Genomic DNA, 18,260 nt, shown 5'->3' on the forward strand with positions numbered 1-18,260 from the left:
CTACATGAGCACACCCACAGTCCTGTAGCTGATGGGAGTCCTCCAGAGTGACAGTCAGCCACCTCTGACCCTTTTTTATGTCCTTGCTAATCATCATCAGCACACACTTAACTACATTCACAATCATCATCAGACTGACACAAGCTTGTATCTTGCCTAATACCACACTCTTTGATGAGTGAGTGCTCTGTGGTGTATTTGAGCACGACTGTGCTTCTTGAAGTACCCAGTCATTAGGCTTATCCAAAGAACACTGACCCCAGTGATCCAACAGCTGTCAGTCATTTCTGCCAAAAGTTAGATCACCTAAGATTAAAACTACATGTTCCTCTGCTGTCAGAGCCACACAATCTGTTCAGTACGTTTTCTTTTAAATCTAGTTACAGCCTTTAGAGGCCATCTCTTCTGTTTTAAGTATGATTAAAGCTGGGAGAGTCTGTCATGGCCTATTTTATTCTCTGCTGTCTGCATCCCAACATACAGTACATGCAGGGATGCTTCCTCCAGATGTACAGGAGACAGCTCCTGTATGAGCGCTAATCTGGAGGGAGATCTGTGTGTCAGGTGTTGATGCATAGTGGCTCTCCCCGCCAATGCCATCAACACCTCCTGGTCCTGGTTTCTAGAGGAGTTGTACTTGTTGACAGTCAGGGATCTGGTGAGCTTGGGGTCTGTCCCTGTGGCTCTGCATAGAGTGGAGAGCTGCACAGTCTTTCTCTCGCTCTCTCTCACTCTCTCTCTCCCACACACACACAGTTCAGTGAAATTGCTCTAATTAAAGCAAGGGGACTGATTGGACCTCTCCATGGATATGATTCTTTACATTCAACTAAAGCCCCATTTAAAAATATTGATCTTGAAAACAATATGTAAGATAACACAAATTTACAGGAGCATAATTCTTGGATAATTTTATATTTCTAAAAGGTTTTCTGGAAATAACTATTTAATAGAGTACTTATAACTTTAAAAAGGCAGTATTCAACAGGAATACTTGCATATCCAGTATATCAATCTGCAGATTAATCAGTAATGAATGTTAACTGTTAGTTGAAGCCCTGCTTGTGTTTGATTGGAGCAGTTAAGTCTAACAAATTTCAAAGTGTAGTTCTTCCCAGAAATTCTCTGAGGAAATAATTAGAATATTACACATCTTTAAAGTATTGTCATCTGATATGCTAACAATAATTATAATTTCACAAAAATCTTGATGCTGCATATACTGCACTATGTACTGTAACAGGATCAAAATAATGTAGGTCTTCTACAAAATGAAGATCAAATTAACACTCAGCAGACAAATATTTCACAACAGTGTGTGTGTATTGTATGGGTTTAATATATATACTTTGTGGTATATTTTTTTTAATTGGCTTGAAGATTACTAGCCTTCCTATTTGTTACATATTATAACTTCTGAGATGGAAGTTTCATCATATAGTAAGGTAGTACAGGATTTGTTTGTCTTCTTTTTCCTCTCCTTGTCTTCTTTCTTGCTCTCACATCCTCATTTGAAATATTCAATTACTACCCGTGAAGAGTCAGGTTAAACAGAGGAAGCCAAGCTGATTGGTTCTACTCGGATATCGATGGGTATGTGTGACAAATTGCTGCTGCCCAGGGCTTTCCCCAGTCTCCATCTGCTGCTGCTGCGTGTGCCTTTGTATTACTTACATTATGGGGACCAAAACCTGCTAACACACTCACATTGTGGGGACTCAAAATCACTGAATTTTAGGGTGGCAACATGGTTTAAGGTTAGGTGTTAGGTTAAGTATTAGGGTCAGGGTTAGGTGTTAGGCAAGTAGTGGTTATGGTTAAAATTAGGATAAGTCTACAGGAAATGAATGTAAGTCAATGTAAAGTCCCCACAAGGAATGAAAACGCAGTATGTGTATACGTGTGTATCTAATCATTCCAGCCCAAGACTTGCCCCACTTTCCACTTACCTCTTGACCATTGCTTCCTGTCAGAATTGCGAACACTACTTTTAATCACTGTTGGTGTCGCATGTAGGCTACACACACACACACACACACATAAGCACCAGTACAGCTGGCCCTATCCATCCCCGCTGTCCAGAGCCTGTTTCATTAAGATTTAACCAGTGTTCTGCTCACAACCTCTGTCTCACACACACACCTGATCCATCCAGTCCAGGCTCCAGCTTCTCACACTGTTAACCCCCCTCCACTTGACCCTCACCTCACCCCATCACCCACCCTGATATTTCTTACAGTGAAACAACCCGTGAACATGGACATGTAGCCTTGTGTTTTACTCTTTATTGAAGCTGTCTGCCAGTCTTTGTGTTCACACATATGGATGCAGTATGGCATGTGAGTCATGCTTCTTTTATCTATATTATATTATAGTTCAGTGGTTCACATGGGGAAATGTTGCCTCATTAAATCAAACAAATTGGAAGACTCATTTAGCCCATGTTCTGCAAAACTGTAAAAACCACGATGATGGTTAGAGTTGAATTTAGTTGACACCTTTGAACAATTTAGTGACTGGGAGCAGCCTTGCATGTTGTCTTGGTACCAGCTCTGGTATAGCATGATTTCACCAGCTGCTCTTGATCTCAATTTAAGAACTGACTCTTTAAACTGAGAAATAAATCTAGTTGGGTTAACTAAAGCTAAAAAATGATTAGACTGATATTCCACCAAATTTAAGTTACCAGTTATTCTAGTGGGTTGTCCAGCATAGCTACACTGCACTGTGCACAGTACAAGAAGCTATTGCTGACAGTGGCTGATGAAGCAGGAACTGCACCAGCTGTCAATCTGACTCCTTTTTTTGTCATAACTGGACATTTGGTGAAAAAAAGGGTATTGCTCAAAACACCTACTTCTTGTGTCTTATAAATATAGTCCTAAAACAGATCTGTGTGTGCGTAAAGTGATCTGTTAGGAGTGTGTGGCTGTGTGTGTGTGTGGTGCATATGGTAAAACACTCTACAGGTCTGCTGTTAGTCACACTCCTGCGTCTCAAATTGAATTAGCGTTGACAGCGCACAGCGCCAGCCGCGTGTGTGTGTGTGTGCTCTGGGGGCACTAACTGTTGGCAAGCTGTCTTTGTGTTTGTGTGTGTGTGTGTGTGTGTGTGTGTGTGTGTGTGTGAAACAGAAGAGAAAGAGGGCCTTCCCCCCTGAAATCAATTAACCAAGTATAGGCCTGTAGTTGTAGGGGTGAGAGGGGCACATCCTGTAGAGGGCAGCCCAGACAGACAGCACCATCTGGGACAGCAGGCGGGTCGACCCTGGGTTGCGACATGAAAGAAGGATAAGAGGAGAGGAGAGTGCAAGCCAGCATTAAATCATTCTCTTCTCTGCACCCCGAACCCTCACCACATCCCCTCATCTGCCATCCGATACATCAGCCACGGAGCATCACTCTCATTCAATCACTCACCATCTCTTTCCTTTTTCTCCCCGGTCTCTGTATCTCCCCCAGGAGAGATTACCTGTCATACACAGGAAGTGAAAAGAAGTAAAAACCATCTATCCCTCTGTCAAAGATATGGGAAAAGAGAAAAAGAATATCTCACATCTCTTGTTCCAGAAGGGTTGATTTATAGATTTGTATTAAATAAAACCAATGCCAGAGAGTCCCTCCCACACACACACATGCACCTGTAAAGCCCCCCAGTGCTCCATCAGACAGGGGAAGGAAACAGCACACACATACACTTGCTTTTCGGGGGAGTCAGCCATACATGATGGGCAGCCTGGGTCAGAGTTTGCGTTGTGTTTGTTGATCATAAGCTGAGTGCTGACAGCCTCTCACAGCCAACCCTACACTCACACACGCAGCTTCACTGATGACAAAATAGTCAGCTGAACAAGATAAGCTAAAACAGCTGAACTACACTGACCACCGCCCCGGCAAACCATGATAATTCACGTGATGGACTGTTATAAGGTTAAACTTATGCTGGGCTTAATAAAGTAATAAGATCTTTTTGTCAAGTAAAAGTAATGATACCACCATGTGAAATACTCTGATACTGTAAATACTCCAGTATTATCAGCAGCAGTGTACTAAGCTATGTAGGCAATATGACCCCTGTCATTGTTATATTAGTACTATATCATCTGATTATGACTACAGATGTAGTGATGTGAGGATAGTGTATCATTTTGACTTTGTAATTGGGTGAAATGGAGATAATTTAAATACTTCATATGATGTTGAGTGGCTTAATATAGTGTATAAGAATGCATCCAATTTTATATGTTCATTCGGTTTAAAATTCGTAAAGTGGAAAGTAACTGTATTTGGTAGGTTGAGTCAATCTTTTACTGTTGTAAAATTACCACAGTGTAGAAATACTCCACCACAAGTAGAAGTCCTGTGCTGAGGATGGAACAAGTAAAAATACAACGGTATTTGCAACAAAATGTGCTTAAATTATCAAAACCTTGGGGTCCAAAAAAGCAATATACTGTATTTGAAGAATTTGTGATTATAAAATCTTGAGAAAAATGTCCCCTTCTTCTCCTGAGCAAACCCATGGAGAGCTCCTGTAGTATAAAATAGCATATCACTGAAAAACCTGTGCTACAGCAGTGCTTTATTTTGTGTTAAACCTGTAATTAATGAACACGTGGCTTCGTCAAGTGCTCACTTCACAAGAATGAGGGAGTAAAAGTAAAAGCAGAGAAGTAGGGTGTGAGGAAAAGTGCAAGAGCTGTTTGGATCATTAGCACTTTCTCTGATAAATGAGTGTGAGGCCCAGAGGGAGCCGTCGGTGGAAACCTCAAAACACAAACATGCAGGCCAGGTGCCAGGCCACATGTTAAAGCTGTGTGTTCTACACTCATCTAACCTCTGCTCTGACAGGGGACTGTCAGGGAGCACATGCCTATGCAATGCTGCAGTGACCTTCACACACATGTAGACAAGGAGTATGAATACACACATAAAAAGCAACATACAAATCCTTGAAGGCTTCTTTCAGCACTTCTGAGATCTAATGCTGTGAGACTCCTGATCACAACAGAGGAGATTCTGAGCCTTGACCTGTATTTAAAACTAACTTGTCTCCAGCAACAGAGGGCCTCTTTAAGATACAAGGGAAACAGTGATGAGAGGAGGTGAGGAGAAAAGAGGGGAGGAGAGGTGAGGACTTTCACTGTCCAGGAGGCAAAATACAGTATAGTGTACGCCTGCTTGCTAGTGCAATAGAAGAGCGCTTAATAACTGTTAAACAGCCCTTGCTTTTCACATTACCCACTCAGTGTAATTCAATTTCAACCACAGCTGGTTTCACTTTCAACTTTACAGCTGAGCTCGGTCACGTCCTATAATCTGACCTGATAAATAACCAGCTTTTATTGAGTTTGCAGAGAAAATAGCGTCCAGCATAAACCTTCACAAGAGACCCACAGAGCCAAATGTGTGCAAGGCTGCAGGGCATGAAGCTGAAAAATGACTGTGTGTGTGTGCATGTATGTGTATACACCTCAATGCTTGAAAGTGAGAGTATGGCAACTATTATTAAGGGATAACTGATATATGCGTGTTTGTGCGGTGTGTGTGTCATATAATCTAATGAAGGCAGAGTATATTTACATGTCCCGACTTTCTGCCAAGCCGCTCTCCTGTTTCAGGATGCTATTTCATGTGATTGGAAACAAATGACTTCAGGGTCAAATTTCTCTCCCTTCACTACCTGTCCGTCACACTGGAACGGCCCAGAAATTTCCCTCCTTATGTTATTACAAAGTTGAATCAGCACAGTTTCCATGTTATTTCAGCCACCACCTTCAAGAGGATTATGCTGACACATTATCAAGCAAAGTTACAGTGTGGTCATGGCATCAATAGGCTGATAAAAGGTTAAATAAACAGTTGTTTTCAACCAACCTTTGTGCTCTGACAAGTTCTTAAACAAGAGTAAGGACAGAATTTGATAAGACAAGAAACATCAGTATGAAAAAAAACTGTAGCAACATGGACTTTTACAAATATACTTTAAAAACATATTACAAAATATGTTGTTTTCTTGCAGAAAGTTAGATGAGAAGATCGATACTGCTGATATCTGTCCCTTAAATATGAATCAAAGACCAGCCAGCAGTCGGTTAGCTTAGCCTAGTATAACAGGTCTAAACGGGAAACAGCTAGCCTGGCTGTGCCCAATGAAACAGCACTTCTAAAGCTCACTAATTAACATTATATCTACTTGGTTAAATACTTTAAAAAAAAAACTGAAGTGTAATAACAGAGGAAGTTATGGAGCCTATCCAAAAAATAGCTCACTCCTCTGATTTTAGTTTTTTCACAAGGTCTACAGTCTCCGGGCTATAACGCTCCATATTTGGCATAGCCTACATGAGACTGATAGCCTCTTTATTGAGTGTATTTCCAAAAATGTTGAACAGTTTCTTTAACAAAAATGGCTTTTTCATTGTTACATGTTGTTTTATCAGGCACCATTTGACACAAACATGCTAATTAAAAACTAGTCTTCCAACCTGATGCTTACTCCTTGCAATAAAGCATAGCAGTATTTAGACACTAATAATGGCAGGTGCCTACATCTTTTTCTTGTAAGTGTGTGTCTGTGTTAATATATTGCAGGGTGACAGGTGCAGAGTTCAGGGTTCTCCTGGTATGAAACCATTTTGTCTAATTAAAAGATCAAGAATTAGCAGGGAGTTTGAAATGATTGTCCCACACAGGCAAACATGAAAATGACAGACAGTATCAAATAACTAGCACAGATTATGTCAGTGTGCAGACAAAGGGCAGGCTGTTTGATAGCAGCGCACCTGACTGCTGGCCATCCCCTGCCTGAGTTCCACAATTAACTCCTTCCTGCTATTTTCACGTCCAGCGCGCATTAGCTTGCTGCCAAGCATGGTCGTGACAAGTAAATTGCTGTTTGGTTATGACCGTTTGTCGGGAAACAGGCCATTTCCCCCGCTTTGGCTAAACCGCTGTTCCTAGCTCTGCTGAAAGAGGAGGAGGGAAGGATGGCGCTGGGTTTGAGTCTGAGCTGAAGGCAGAAATTATCACATCAGCAGCTGAACGGGCGTGCCCTCTTTGGTATGGACAAAAAATAAGCATTATGCTGGCCCACAGCAGTGAGAGGTTTCCATGTGGCACTGACTCTCTCTTCTTCATGCACAGTAGAATTCACTTTTCCAAAAGCGTCTACATGTCTCCGAAAGTCATGCGCTCGCACAGCAGCATTGATTTATTGTTGACCCTGGAACAATGTTACAACAGTGCCTACAGTAAAGATGGCACAGCTGCTTTAGTTCATTTTAGACTACAACGAGACTTGTTCCAGTCTTGTTACAGACTGCGGCTAATAAAGGCCTGTGCAGTGTAACGGTTTCACCTCCATGCGTCTCTGATTAGTCCTATTATTGTTATAAAGTACAGGAACGGAAACTGGCCGCCTAAACCCTGACAGCTGGTTTTCCCCTGAAGTCATAGAGTGACCTGATGAGCTGATGTTATTAGTCAGAGGTGGCCAGGGTGGTGGAATTCGGCTGAGTTTATAGTCTGCAAATAAACAAAACACACTGTTGTTCAGTATCAGTAATGTCTGTCTTACTGCATTAGAAATCACTTTTGCACCATAACACATACTGTATGTGTTTCTGTTTGACTTGAAATACACTGTATCAGTAAGAATGGGAAACATGGAACAACCATCTTGTCTTTCACTTTGTTCACACATGAACTGTATGTATGGAAAAGAGACGTTTTGAATGCTGGTGTATGTTTTGAACAAGAAATATGAAAAATACTTTAATGGGCACTTATGGTCAATGTAACAGTCATTCTCATGCTCATTCATTGTTCTATTACATACCTCAGGTCCTATTGCTGATGCTTTTTTGGTAACACAGGCTGTGAAGTAATTAAGGCACAAAGACAGTGTTTCCTGTCCCAAATAAAAATCTACATCCCATCGACATTTCTGTTTACTCCAAGGTTGTGGCTCTAGATGAGTGTGCAGAGTGAAAAGGAGCTGTTCACAGACTGCTTCAGGACCAGTTTTTGTGCTGGTAAATCCAATAAGGTTCTCGAATACAAAAGTGTCCCCTCAGCCACAGCCCTGTCTTTATTGCTCCTTTGAGTCTTGTTCAAGGGGAATCAGCACTCAGTTTTCTTTTTTGCAATATGCTTTGGCTTGTTATACTCAATGGGCTGGAGCCTGCAAGTGCGGGTCAGCTGTCAGAGGCAGTGGTTGGTGGTTAGGTGCCACGAGGACTGGCGCAGCAGACTGTCTGTGGTGTCTTCCATTATTTTGGCATGCCGGGAAATAGTTGTGAATTGGGGGTTCAGGGGAAAGCTGTAGCGGTAAAGACAGTAGGGGCCTGCATGGTCAGAGAGATGAGGCAAGAGAGAAGGCCCCTGAGGGCTGAGGGGGCTGTGGACAGGGATGAGGCAATGGGGGCTACCCGGAGACCCCTGAAGACATAGGTCTCTGCAGTGGGGACCTTTCTTTCCCTGCAGCGCAGAGAGGAGCGGGAGGTCTGTTAGAGGAGACAGCGGTGGCAGTCTATCTGGTCCCAGGGAGGAGAAGGCTCGGCCAGGCAGCGAAGAGGCGGTGAGTGAAGTGGTGGAAGTCTTGCCATAGAAGGGAATATCGAGGGTGTGGAGGGTGGCATCCTGGCAGGAGAGCGCAGAGATGGAGAATGGGTGAAGGGCTGAAGATGAGGAGAGAGGGAGGAGGCCCTTCACGCTGCTGGTCGGCGACCCTGAGCCCCCTGTCGAACAAAGACGTCAGAAATTTAAATCAAAAAATAAAAAGCAAAAGTCTCAGCTCAGACCACAAAGGTTGCAGCCACACAGTACTGTACCTTGGAGATGTATGGTGAATGGCTTCAAGTCCAAGCTGAGAGGGCCTCTCCATGGATATGACTCCAACAAGCCATCTAACACACCCCTACACACACACATATACAAAAGCAAGGAAAATGTTTTTCCTGGTATTTAAATCAAATATTAGTTCTGAGACATGTGAAATTCTGCACTATACAGTTTAGCATCATTTGAAGGTTTTATATGGCATCACGTTTCAGTGGTTGAACTTTAAATCCCTCTTGGGTCTTTTAGTAGAGGACTTTCTGAGCTAAAACAAGTGTTGCTGGTTGGCGAAGGTTTCTGTACCTATTCCTTCCTGGATCTCTGAAGCCCTTGGCAAAAGGGTTCCTGTCGATCTTCAGTTTTGTGATCTTGCCCAGGAGAGAGGAACAGACATGGAGTTAGACTGGACATGTCAAGTGGTGACATGTTAAGCTAACAATGAGCTCAGCTTTACAACAGCACAGAGGGCGTTAGAGCTGTCCCTCAGGGACTGCATCTCCCAGCTGCACCCAGGGCGATCAGCCATGTCAAATAGAGCTTCCGAAGAAAGGGGTTCGGGGTCATAGAGTTTGATTTGGTGCTTTAATGGGCTGCGGACTCCAGCAGTCGCAGCTTGTTATTGAGTTTCTGTAATAATACTTTAGCTGAGCATAAAATGAACCCTGGTGAAAAGAGCTGGCAGTCCCTGTGGATGGCTCTGTTACTGGAGGAATGGTAGCCAACATGAGCAACTAGCCCCACAGAAAACACAGTGTCAAAATATTGCTCATTTTTATTTGATAATGTCAGTTGTTTAAAAAATAAATAGCTAAAAAGTTAGAAAAATTCTTAAGAGCACATAGCTTCTTAAACTAAGTTTTCCAATTCTATCAGATAATCGAGTTTGCGTCAGTGTTACCTGCTGATTCTGATAGGCTGTGACTGTGGTGAACTCGGTTTCTGGGAAGGAAAAGCTGTGCACTCCTTCAACAGGCAGCGAGCGGATTTGAGATAAATCCATCCGAGAATCATGACAGAAGATGTGAACACGTGGCTTGTATTTATGCATCGACTGAAGAATAATCTGTAACAAGACATGAAAATGGTGTTTAAAATATATATTTATCTGAAGGTTCAACAAATATAAATGTATAGGAGCTCCAGCTAGTGGTTATTTTCATGATCACTTAATTTGATGATTGTTTCTTTTGTGGAAAAATATCCATCACAGTTTCCTAAAGCTGCTTCTTCTGTGGATAAGACAAAAAAAAAAAAAAAAACACTGCAAACCCACAAGGTTCAGAGGCCGGAGTCAGAAAGTGTTTAGGATTTTTGCTTTCAAATTTAAACATTAGGCTATTTAACAAAAAATTGATTATCCAAATTGCCAGTAATTTTTATGTTGATAAACAAATAAATTTAGACTAATTCTAATATATAGTGAGTTGTTTAGTAGCTTGCAGAGGTTGTCAAAACTTAAAATGTCAAATCATTTGAGAGATATTACTTCATTTATGCCACTTAACTAAAATATAGAAAAGTGAACATTTTGCAAAATACAATTTACATCAAAGTTACTACATGCAAAAATAATATGCTGCGAAACAACATAACCTCAGGCACCATGCCAAAACTATAGCTAGAATTAAAACGTGCTATTTAACAATTACATGAACAAAAACATCAACTATTGCTCACTTAGAGTATCACATTAACAATCATTAACTACTTCAGAGGAATTAACATGATTTTAATTTGATGCTTTTCTGAAAATTCACAATGTTTCATTGATAATTATGTTTGTTTCAGGGGTTTAATACTGAAAAATGGAAAATTGTTTTCCTGAAGTGAAATAATGTTGTTCGTAGTGTGTAAAGTGTGTTATCATCATTTTCATTTTTCATATTTGTTGCACTATTTTGCAAAACTGTTACAAATGTTGAGAAGCCAAAGAGAAATGTTTATTATAATATATGTGTCAGGTTTTATCACAGAATGCAGATTTTGTTTCTAAAATGCACAAAAAGGCCACTGGCACTGGCGGCATTGTGTGTCTCTGTCAATGAGAGTTAGACAATCAACACTTTATTAGTGTTTAAATCCAGAATGAGTGAAATAACAACTCCAAAGCAGCCGCTTATGAACTGAGCAAAACAACACATTATGAGGCTGTTTTAGAGATACAGGTCTCAGCTCTGCACTACAAACAGTTTCTACAGTCCTCTGTATGCCAGACTAATCAATCCTCAACATAAAGTTAATTCTATTGTGGTTTAAATTAACAAAAGGGTCAAATCATAAAGCTCCACATCTGCAGCATCTGGCCTCACTGAACCCTTTTCAGGAGGTTCTGGAGCTGAGAAGTTCCACTTCCTTTATCCCTAAAAGACACAGTACAGTACAAGCTTTCCTTTTGGAAGAACAACTGAGTACTAAACCTGTTGTACAAAATGTGTACAGCTATAAAAAGGAGGAGGGATGCTGTTAAAGACTGGCTTATGCATACCAAAGGACTGACTTTTTAAATACGCAAATGAACTACAAACACACAATTGTCAATAAATCATCAGTAATCATGTTACAAATCAAGGCAGAATAAAGATGAAAACAAAAAATGATCATCTCACTACTGCCACTACTGATGTCTCACCTATAGGCCTACAGCACCTAGACACTATCCGCTCAAAGAGCAAGCAGCTCATGTTCAGATGAGTCACCTACATGTCCCTTGTCGTCCATCTCATTGTTAGTGAGTTTGACCCGGTCAAAGCTGATGACCTGACGCATCCACGTCTCTCCTGCGCATGGCGAGTCCGGGTGCACGTAGAGCCTGGGAGAGATACAAGAGTGGTCCGTGTTTCCAGCCACCATCCACTGCGAGCTGTGGTACACGTACCTTCGGGGGACACACACATGTGAGTAAATAACAGAAACGCTAAACGGTGAGTTTATTTAATTTTATACACACACACCTGTAACGTTTAGAGTCCACGGGCATGACATCCATTGCGATGTAATACTGCTGGCACGGCTCGAGATTGCGCACTTTGACGCGCAGTGAGGGAAACATTCTCCTAATGAGAGGCGAGAAGAGAAAAGTCACATGCTGAAAGTGACTCGTGACAATCCATTTTTAATTAACTGTAATAAATCGTTCTTAAAAGTGGTAAAAGTGTGTGGAGCCGTCGTGGATTTCACATCATAAAATGACGCTGAAAGAAAACACCTGAAGCCGAAACATTCCTGCCTGTGGCGACCACGTTCAGAGGAAAGTTCAGGGACTTCGAGGGCCCATGAGGGCGTCTTCAGTCTTCACAGGCGAGATTTATAGCGTGTCTTCTCGGTAATTGAATAAACGGAACCTAGATTTCAGCAAGTAGTTATGTACCAATAACTCATTTGTGCACGAGTGGGGGGGGGTGCACGGCTATCTAAAAAACCGCAAATGTATTTGTTTACAACTGAAGGAAGGTTAATGTAATCTTCCTGTACCCAGAAACATCCGCATCCGTTTATGTGATTGATTTGATCGAGGTCTTATTTATGTACTAATAGTTTCGAAACGCCTGGAAGCTTTTTGTTTCAGTTACTTTTAACAAAGGCTATTGTACAGTTACCCCAAGATACATCATGTGCACCTAAAGCAACTTTCTATTCTTACATATCAGCGGAGCACCAATAACCTATAGGCCACAACATTAAATGTAGAGCACATTTTCTAGCACTAAACATAAAACTAAATTCACATTAGTGTTTATTAACTGTTAATCTAGTTCAGCTAATTTGTTTAGAAAGTGTTTTGCTGCTATTTTGCAGCGTGTTCAATACTGCATTGATAAACGCACACCTGTGACATCTATCATCATAATGACAGACACTTTTATTATAAGGGACTGCAAATAAGACAAGACTTATAAGCAGTGATGCTCGGGGGGCAGAAAAGGGGGCCTACTCTTATCTTTATGTGATTAAACAGAGTTGTATTAACATTTCAGAGTTTTTTGTAATCACAACGACATGACCTCTAACATTGTTAAAGAGAAAAATATCCTGTCCTCATCGTCACAGGTTACAGGTCTTGTGTTTCCTCGTAGCTGACGCGTCTGTGACAGTTACAGTTCAAATATGTAAGTGCATGAAGTTCAAACATGCTAGTTATATTGTAATTACTGGACAAATGTGTATTGCGTATTTTCTTCCTGCTGGAAATGTAGGCCAAATAAATTTGGTTAGTTTGATTTATACCTGCCAGCTTTAGTGATGATCATCTCGGTGCCGATCTCATAGAACCTCTTCCACAGCTCGGAGCCCTGCAGCTCTACCCGGACCTCTCTGTCCTGGAAGCAGTCGCTTTCCTTCGATTTGCTCTCCTCTCCGCCCGGGTCAGCTTCTTCAGCCCCTGACCTGACAGTCTGTCTCTCCGGGTCACAGGAGGTCTCTTCTGGCCTCGGTGAACCCGCTTTCTTCATCTGGGTGACTTGATACTCATGCAGCCCTGAAAAATGCAAAAGATTTATAAAAAAAGAAGTGCTGAGAAACGGAGCCCAATGTTAATAATAGGCGCCCACTTAAAAAGCATATCGGCAATAGTTTATATTGCTTTTATTTTTAAAATGCAGAAAATTGCTCTAGCATGCTAAAATCGAAAGTATTTACATTACGAAGTTCAAATTAATACGAAATGTTGGCCGAAAGATACAAAACCTGCAATGAGCCAATCCAATTTGCATTTGGTTGTTTCATCTTGCGCGTAAAATGTGAGAAAGAAAGCAGTGAGATTTCTTTAAATTCCAGCACTAGTATTCTTTAGTCTCACCAGAGATGATGCTCGCATTGCCGCCGGTGTCTCCAGCTGAGCTCGACTCGTGTCCCTCCGACACTTTCATCCTCTTGCATGGTTTCCCGACCAGCGCCTCCACAGAAAATGCGTGAGCCCGGGAGCTCAGACCCTGCATCTCGGCAAAAGATCCCGTCTTTCTACGAGTCCTGTATCCGTCTGAACTTTGACTTTTTCCCGCACAGGGTTCAGTGTCCCAGCTCATTCAGAACCGGGCGGGGCATAACAGGCAGCAGCAGCGCCTCAGGGAGCCCCTCTTCTCTCACGGCGTCTCCGTGACCCTGCGTAATTGATCCGGTGCGTTCCCATGTGTTCTCCGAGATGCGCGCCTTCATCCAAAATCCTTGATTACTGGCACGCCTCTTCTTACTACAATGCGAGCCTCTCTCTTGCCTTATCCATGTCTGTGTCTCAGTGTCAGTGTCTCTTTCCTCTCTGCCTCACAGAAGGCTTGCTCCTCTGGTTCCCCACTGTGCGTCACAGAAAGGGAGGGAAGGAGCGCAGTGCGCAGTTCTCCACATGGGCCTGCGCTGCAAAGCAAGTCCATAGCTGCAATCTCGGCCTGAAAATCCTATTCTAAATGAATCTATTCCACTATTCCATATGTTTGTTTTCCTTTAAACATGGGATATTGAAACAAAAGTCATCGAGGCAGATAACTGCTCGGTATATCAGCAGGGGACCTGATTCAAGACAAGTTTAATCCATTTAATTTGAAAGAACGTTAAATGATCTAATACAACTCCAGTTTAAGTTTCAGATAAGTAATAATATTCAGTAGCTGACATATTTTTGCGGTGTATGGTCTTTGCGCATCCAGGGCAACCAATGACAGGATTGTAACCCGTGATGCGCCGCTGTCGACTGATGACACCATTTCAGCTGAACTAGATATGAGTAGGGGTAATTTTAGGTTTTTGGTGTGATGTGAGTGCAGTGTGGATGTGAGTTCAGCCAATTTCTAAAAATAAAATGTGAAAGAAGCAGAACATAATGGCGAGATTTAAAAAGTAATCTAACTGGATTTAAGTCTCCAGTCTGTTTAATTTATCCCCCTCCATGTTGCTTCCCTTCCTTTAGGTAGCGGATAGATTAACAGAAGAGACCTGAGAGGGAGACATGGCACAAATATTTAAGTCTGTTAATTCAGACCATCTGGAAGGCGAAATATCTCCACGAAATTGCATGTCTTTTGAAAATAACATTTCTTATATTAATTTGAAGGCTTTCCCTTAAAGCGCTCCCTTGTCTCCCGTTTCCCTGCTATAGGATTTTTTTTTTCTTTTGCCGTGCCCGGTGAGGGTGTGCGCCAGTCTGGTTCTCATAAGTGCGGAGATCAGATGGAGTTTGGCGCACAGGGAGAAACTGGGCCGTAATGACAGCTCGGGATTATTACATTACTGCTTGACATGAAATAGATCCGCTTTACACAAATAAAACTCAGCGAAGGCTCTATTTAAAATGTTTTTTAATCACATGATATAATTGCTCTGAGGAGCAAACAAATGAAGGCTGTGTTTACGGCACGGTTGGTTTGGTTGGTGATGGAAATATCTGACAACAGCCGGGAAATGGAGAACTATGACCAACCGGAATCGCATGTTCTCTGTCATCATAACCTGTTTCAGGACCGCAGCCTGGATTTATGTTTATCCTTTCCCAGCTTGTCGTTTTCTTTCAATACTGTAACAAAGAGCATCCCAAACACGCGGCCTGGGTTTTAAGTGTGGGAGGAAAAGGTGCAACAGAAATAACTGTGGTGTGTGTTTCTGTGCGCACAGGCCTCTTATTGAAATACATGACACAAGAAACGGATAGATATGCTGTACAGTTTCTTTCCACACAAGTTTGAGAGTTTATTTTTCCAAATTGTTCTGAGCAGTCATGTTACATACCTTTGTCATGGGATTATGGAATGTCAAACCGAGTGGTGAAGGACTTGTAGGCAAGTGCGGCCTCCACTGGCTCCGCTAAACGCGACAGGAAGCTCCTTTTGGTTGTTTTATACATTCTTAATTCGGTGCAAATCTGAATGTGTCCCATACAGCGATGTTTGGAGCATATGTTTCCTCTTATTGAGCACAATACACATGCTTGGCGGAAACAAGGGATTTAAATCCAATTTAGCGTGGGCTTCAGGTTTCGACTGACGCGGAAGTACGATGACCAGCCGCATTAGGCTTTCTGATCACTTTGCGCCTTCAGGCTGGCTCGCACGCTGTTGATTCGCGTGTCCATGGGTTCATTAATAATGATTTGTGTGTAATTGGTTTGCAATTGATATTTTCAATGCACCCAAAAAACTGTAGGCTCAAGTGCATCATGTTAATAATGAAGTTAACTTCGGTTTTAGTTGATTAAAGGGATATTCTGGTGTTTACAACAGATGGCTTTTATGTATTAAATTGCAACTTTTTTCTCCATTTCAATACGGATGCTAAGTTTATACAATCACTTTTTGGCCATGACTCGATGACTGACTATGTGTGTGTGTGTGTGAGAGTGTGTCTGTGCTTCAGGCCAGTGCCCAAAGAGTAATCATGACCATTATACACCCACTGTAGGCAGCTGTACTGTATGTGCGCATATGGTCACAGCTTAATGAATGTGTGTCCCTGTGCCTTTGAATTACTTACATTATGGGGACCAAAACCTGTTAACACACTCACATTGTGGGGGCTCGGCCATCCTTGTGGGGACCAGAGGCTGGTCTGGGTTAGGCAAGTAGTGGTTAAGGTTAGAATAAGTCTACAGGAAATGAATGTAAATCAATGTAAAGGTCCCACAAAGAATGAAAACACAGCTTGTGTGTGTGTGAGTGTGTATGCTTGTGTGTATATAAACAGGCCTGTCTGTCTGTAGTTCAGTGCTAAGTGGATGTGAAGGGCTCCCTGATGGTTTGTTTTAAGTTGGATCCTGATGCTGAGCAGTTAGTGTATATGTGTGTGAGGGTTATTTTGGGCACGTGCTGCCAAGTGGATGCCCACTCACTGCCAAACGTCAAACTCCCAGCACCCGTCCACGGGTGACGTGGAGCGTTTGAGAACGCTGCACACATTTAGTGTCTGGTGCCACTAATGGGATGTGAGTTCTCTGTATTGCACATGAGTGATGGCTCACCTGCAACACACACACTCTATACTGAGACGCCAATGTGATAATTGTTTCCAGTGCCCGTTATGCAAAGCTGACCTCAAAAACCTCATCTTTTATGAGGATTTCAAGTAGCATACGGACTGTTTGTTATTTACTCATACTGTTACTGTCTGCTTTGAATAGACAGCTCCAACATATCCAGAGTAAATGTGAAGCAGAAACGAAGAAGAAGACAGAAGAGAACGAGGGCAGTCAAAGCCTTTCACACCATGACTGATTGTAGGGTGACAAATTCCTTTGACCCTGAAGTGTCATCAGCTCCATGGCATGTGTGTGTGTGTGTGTGTGTGTGTGTGTGTGTGTGTGTGTGTGTGTGTGTGTGTGTACGTGTAGTTGTCACATCTGGCACTCATAACCTTGGTCTTGTCCACACCGTCTCTCAAGACTGTTGAGTCCCTGCAGGGATTTTCACTGTGCAGTGTAGCAGCTCCATTGCAAAAGTCAGTAAGAGTGATCACATCTTTCTTTACATGGGTGAATTAACTGATCGTGTCTGCCAACTCAGTTGCATTTTGATTTGCTGTTGAAAGGCATCCAAATTCCTCTAATCAGCTAATACTGAGAGAAAATTGTGTTTAATTTCATTGGGCTGCTGCCACAACGACTGGATGAGAAAAAAGAAAATCTCACCTGTTTAGCGCTGCTTAGCCACAGCGAGAGAGAAAAGATCTTAAGCTGACCACAGCGGTGTTGTTATGCTAAAATCAGTATCTCAAAAATTCTCCCTCCTCACTTCATAGCATTGTCCATACGCTTGTGTTCAGGTGTCGGTGCTTTAATGTGACTGACATGTTAATAACAGTAGAGATATAAACAATTGAATATATAAAACATTTGGAGACTAGTGCACAAATAAGTATAGACCTATAAAATTAGAAGGAGGAAAGTGAAATAATAGACGAAGAAGAGGACAAAACACTGAAAAACAGGAGTTTTAAAAGATAAAAATGAAATAATAAAACTGATACCTCTGTTATCTGTTGAAAAACAAGTTTTGGGCTTGAAACCTGAAGGACAGTCAGTGAACAGACAACACAAAGAGGTTTATTAGTCAAGATTCGGCCTGTAAAAACAGTTGAATAATGTCTTCAGTCTCTCTGGAGGAGCAGTGTCAAGTCAATGAACATTTTGCAGATTTGTTCATCAAATCATTATTATTAACATTATGTATTTAAAAAAATGCAATTACATTTATACAAAATGGATTTGCTGTTGCATGCTGCTACAACTTTCACCTTTCTGTTTTTTTTACTCTAAATCAGTCCCTAACTTATACTGAAATCTTAAATGGCTAAAGTCCTTCTTTAAAAATGCTCTAACTTTTGTTCTTTTTTTGTTTGGTTAGTTTTTGTTTTGTCGTCACTCGAGGAGCACATTTTTCTGAAAAAGATTACTTTTTTGGGCTGCATCCGGTAAGAGAACATTATAAAAATCATACTTGTGATAGA

General features: G+C 41.8%; 1 protein-coding gene across 1 annotated transcript; it reads right to left on the reverse strand.

Annotated features, from left to right (window-relative positions):
• Nucleotides 1–7,816: 7,816 nt before the first annotated feature.
• Nucleotides 7,817–15,803, reverse strand: tbx22 (T-box transcription factor 22). The gene is made up of 8 exons (XM_020595549.1): nucleotides 15,552–15,803; nucleotides 13,065–13,314; nucleotides 11,792–11,893; nucleotides 11,541–11,715; nucleotides 9,739–9,903; nucleotides 9,144–9,208; nucleotides 8,834–8,919; nucleotides 7,817–8,740 (listed from the first exon to the last, which is right to left on the reverse strand). The coding sequence occupies exons 2-8, from the start codon at nucleotides 13,286–13,288 to the stop codon at nucleotides 8,205–8,207; spliced, it is 1,353 nt and encodes a 450-aa protein (XP_020451205.1). The 5' UTR covers nucleotides 13,289–13,314; nucleotides 15,552–15,803; the 3' UTR covers nucleotides 7,817–8,204.
• Between the last annotated feature and the right edge of the window lie 2,457 nt (nucleotides 15,804–18,260).

Source organism: Monopterus albus, unplaced genomic scaffold (assembly GCF_001952655.1).
Source record: "Monopterus albus unplaced genomic scaffold, M_albus_1.0 scaffold27.1, whole genome shotgun sequence".
Lineage (NCBI taxonomy): Eukaryota > Metazoa > Chordata > Actinopteri > Synbranchiformes > Synbranchidae > Monopterus > Monopterus albus.

What these genes read in the sequence shown, in the direction of transcription:
- tbx22 (XM_020595549.1), bottom strand. Translation starts at nt 13,288, where the DNA reads ATGAAGAAAGCGGGTTCACCGAGGCCAGAAGAGACCTCCTGTGACCCG. An exon ending in GTGGACTCTAAACGTTACAG is followed by an intron (nt 11,716 to 11,791) that starts GTGTGTGTGTAT and finishes TGTCCCCCGAAG; the next exon opens with GTACGTGTACCACAGCTCGC. An exon ending in AGAGATCCAGGAAGGAATAG is followed by an intron (nt 8,920 to 9,143) that starts GTACAGAAACCT and finishes GTGTGTGTGTAG; the next exon opens with GGGTGTGTTAGATGGCTTGT.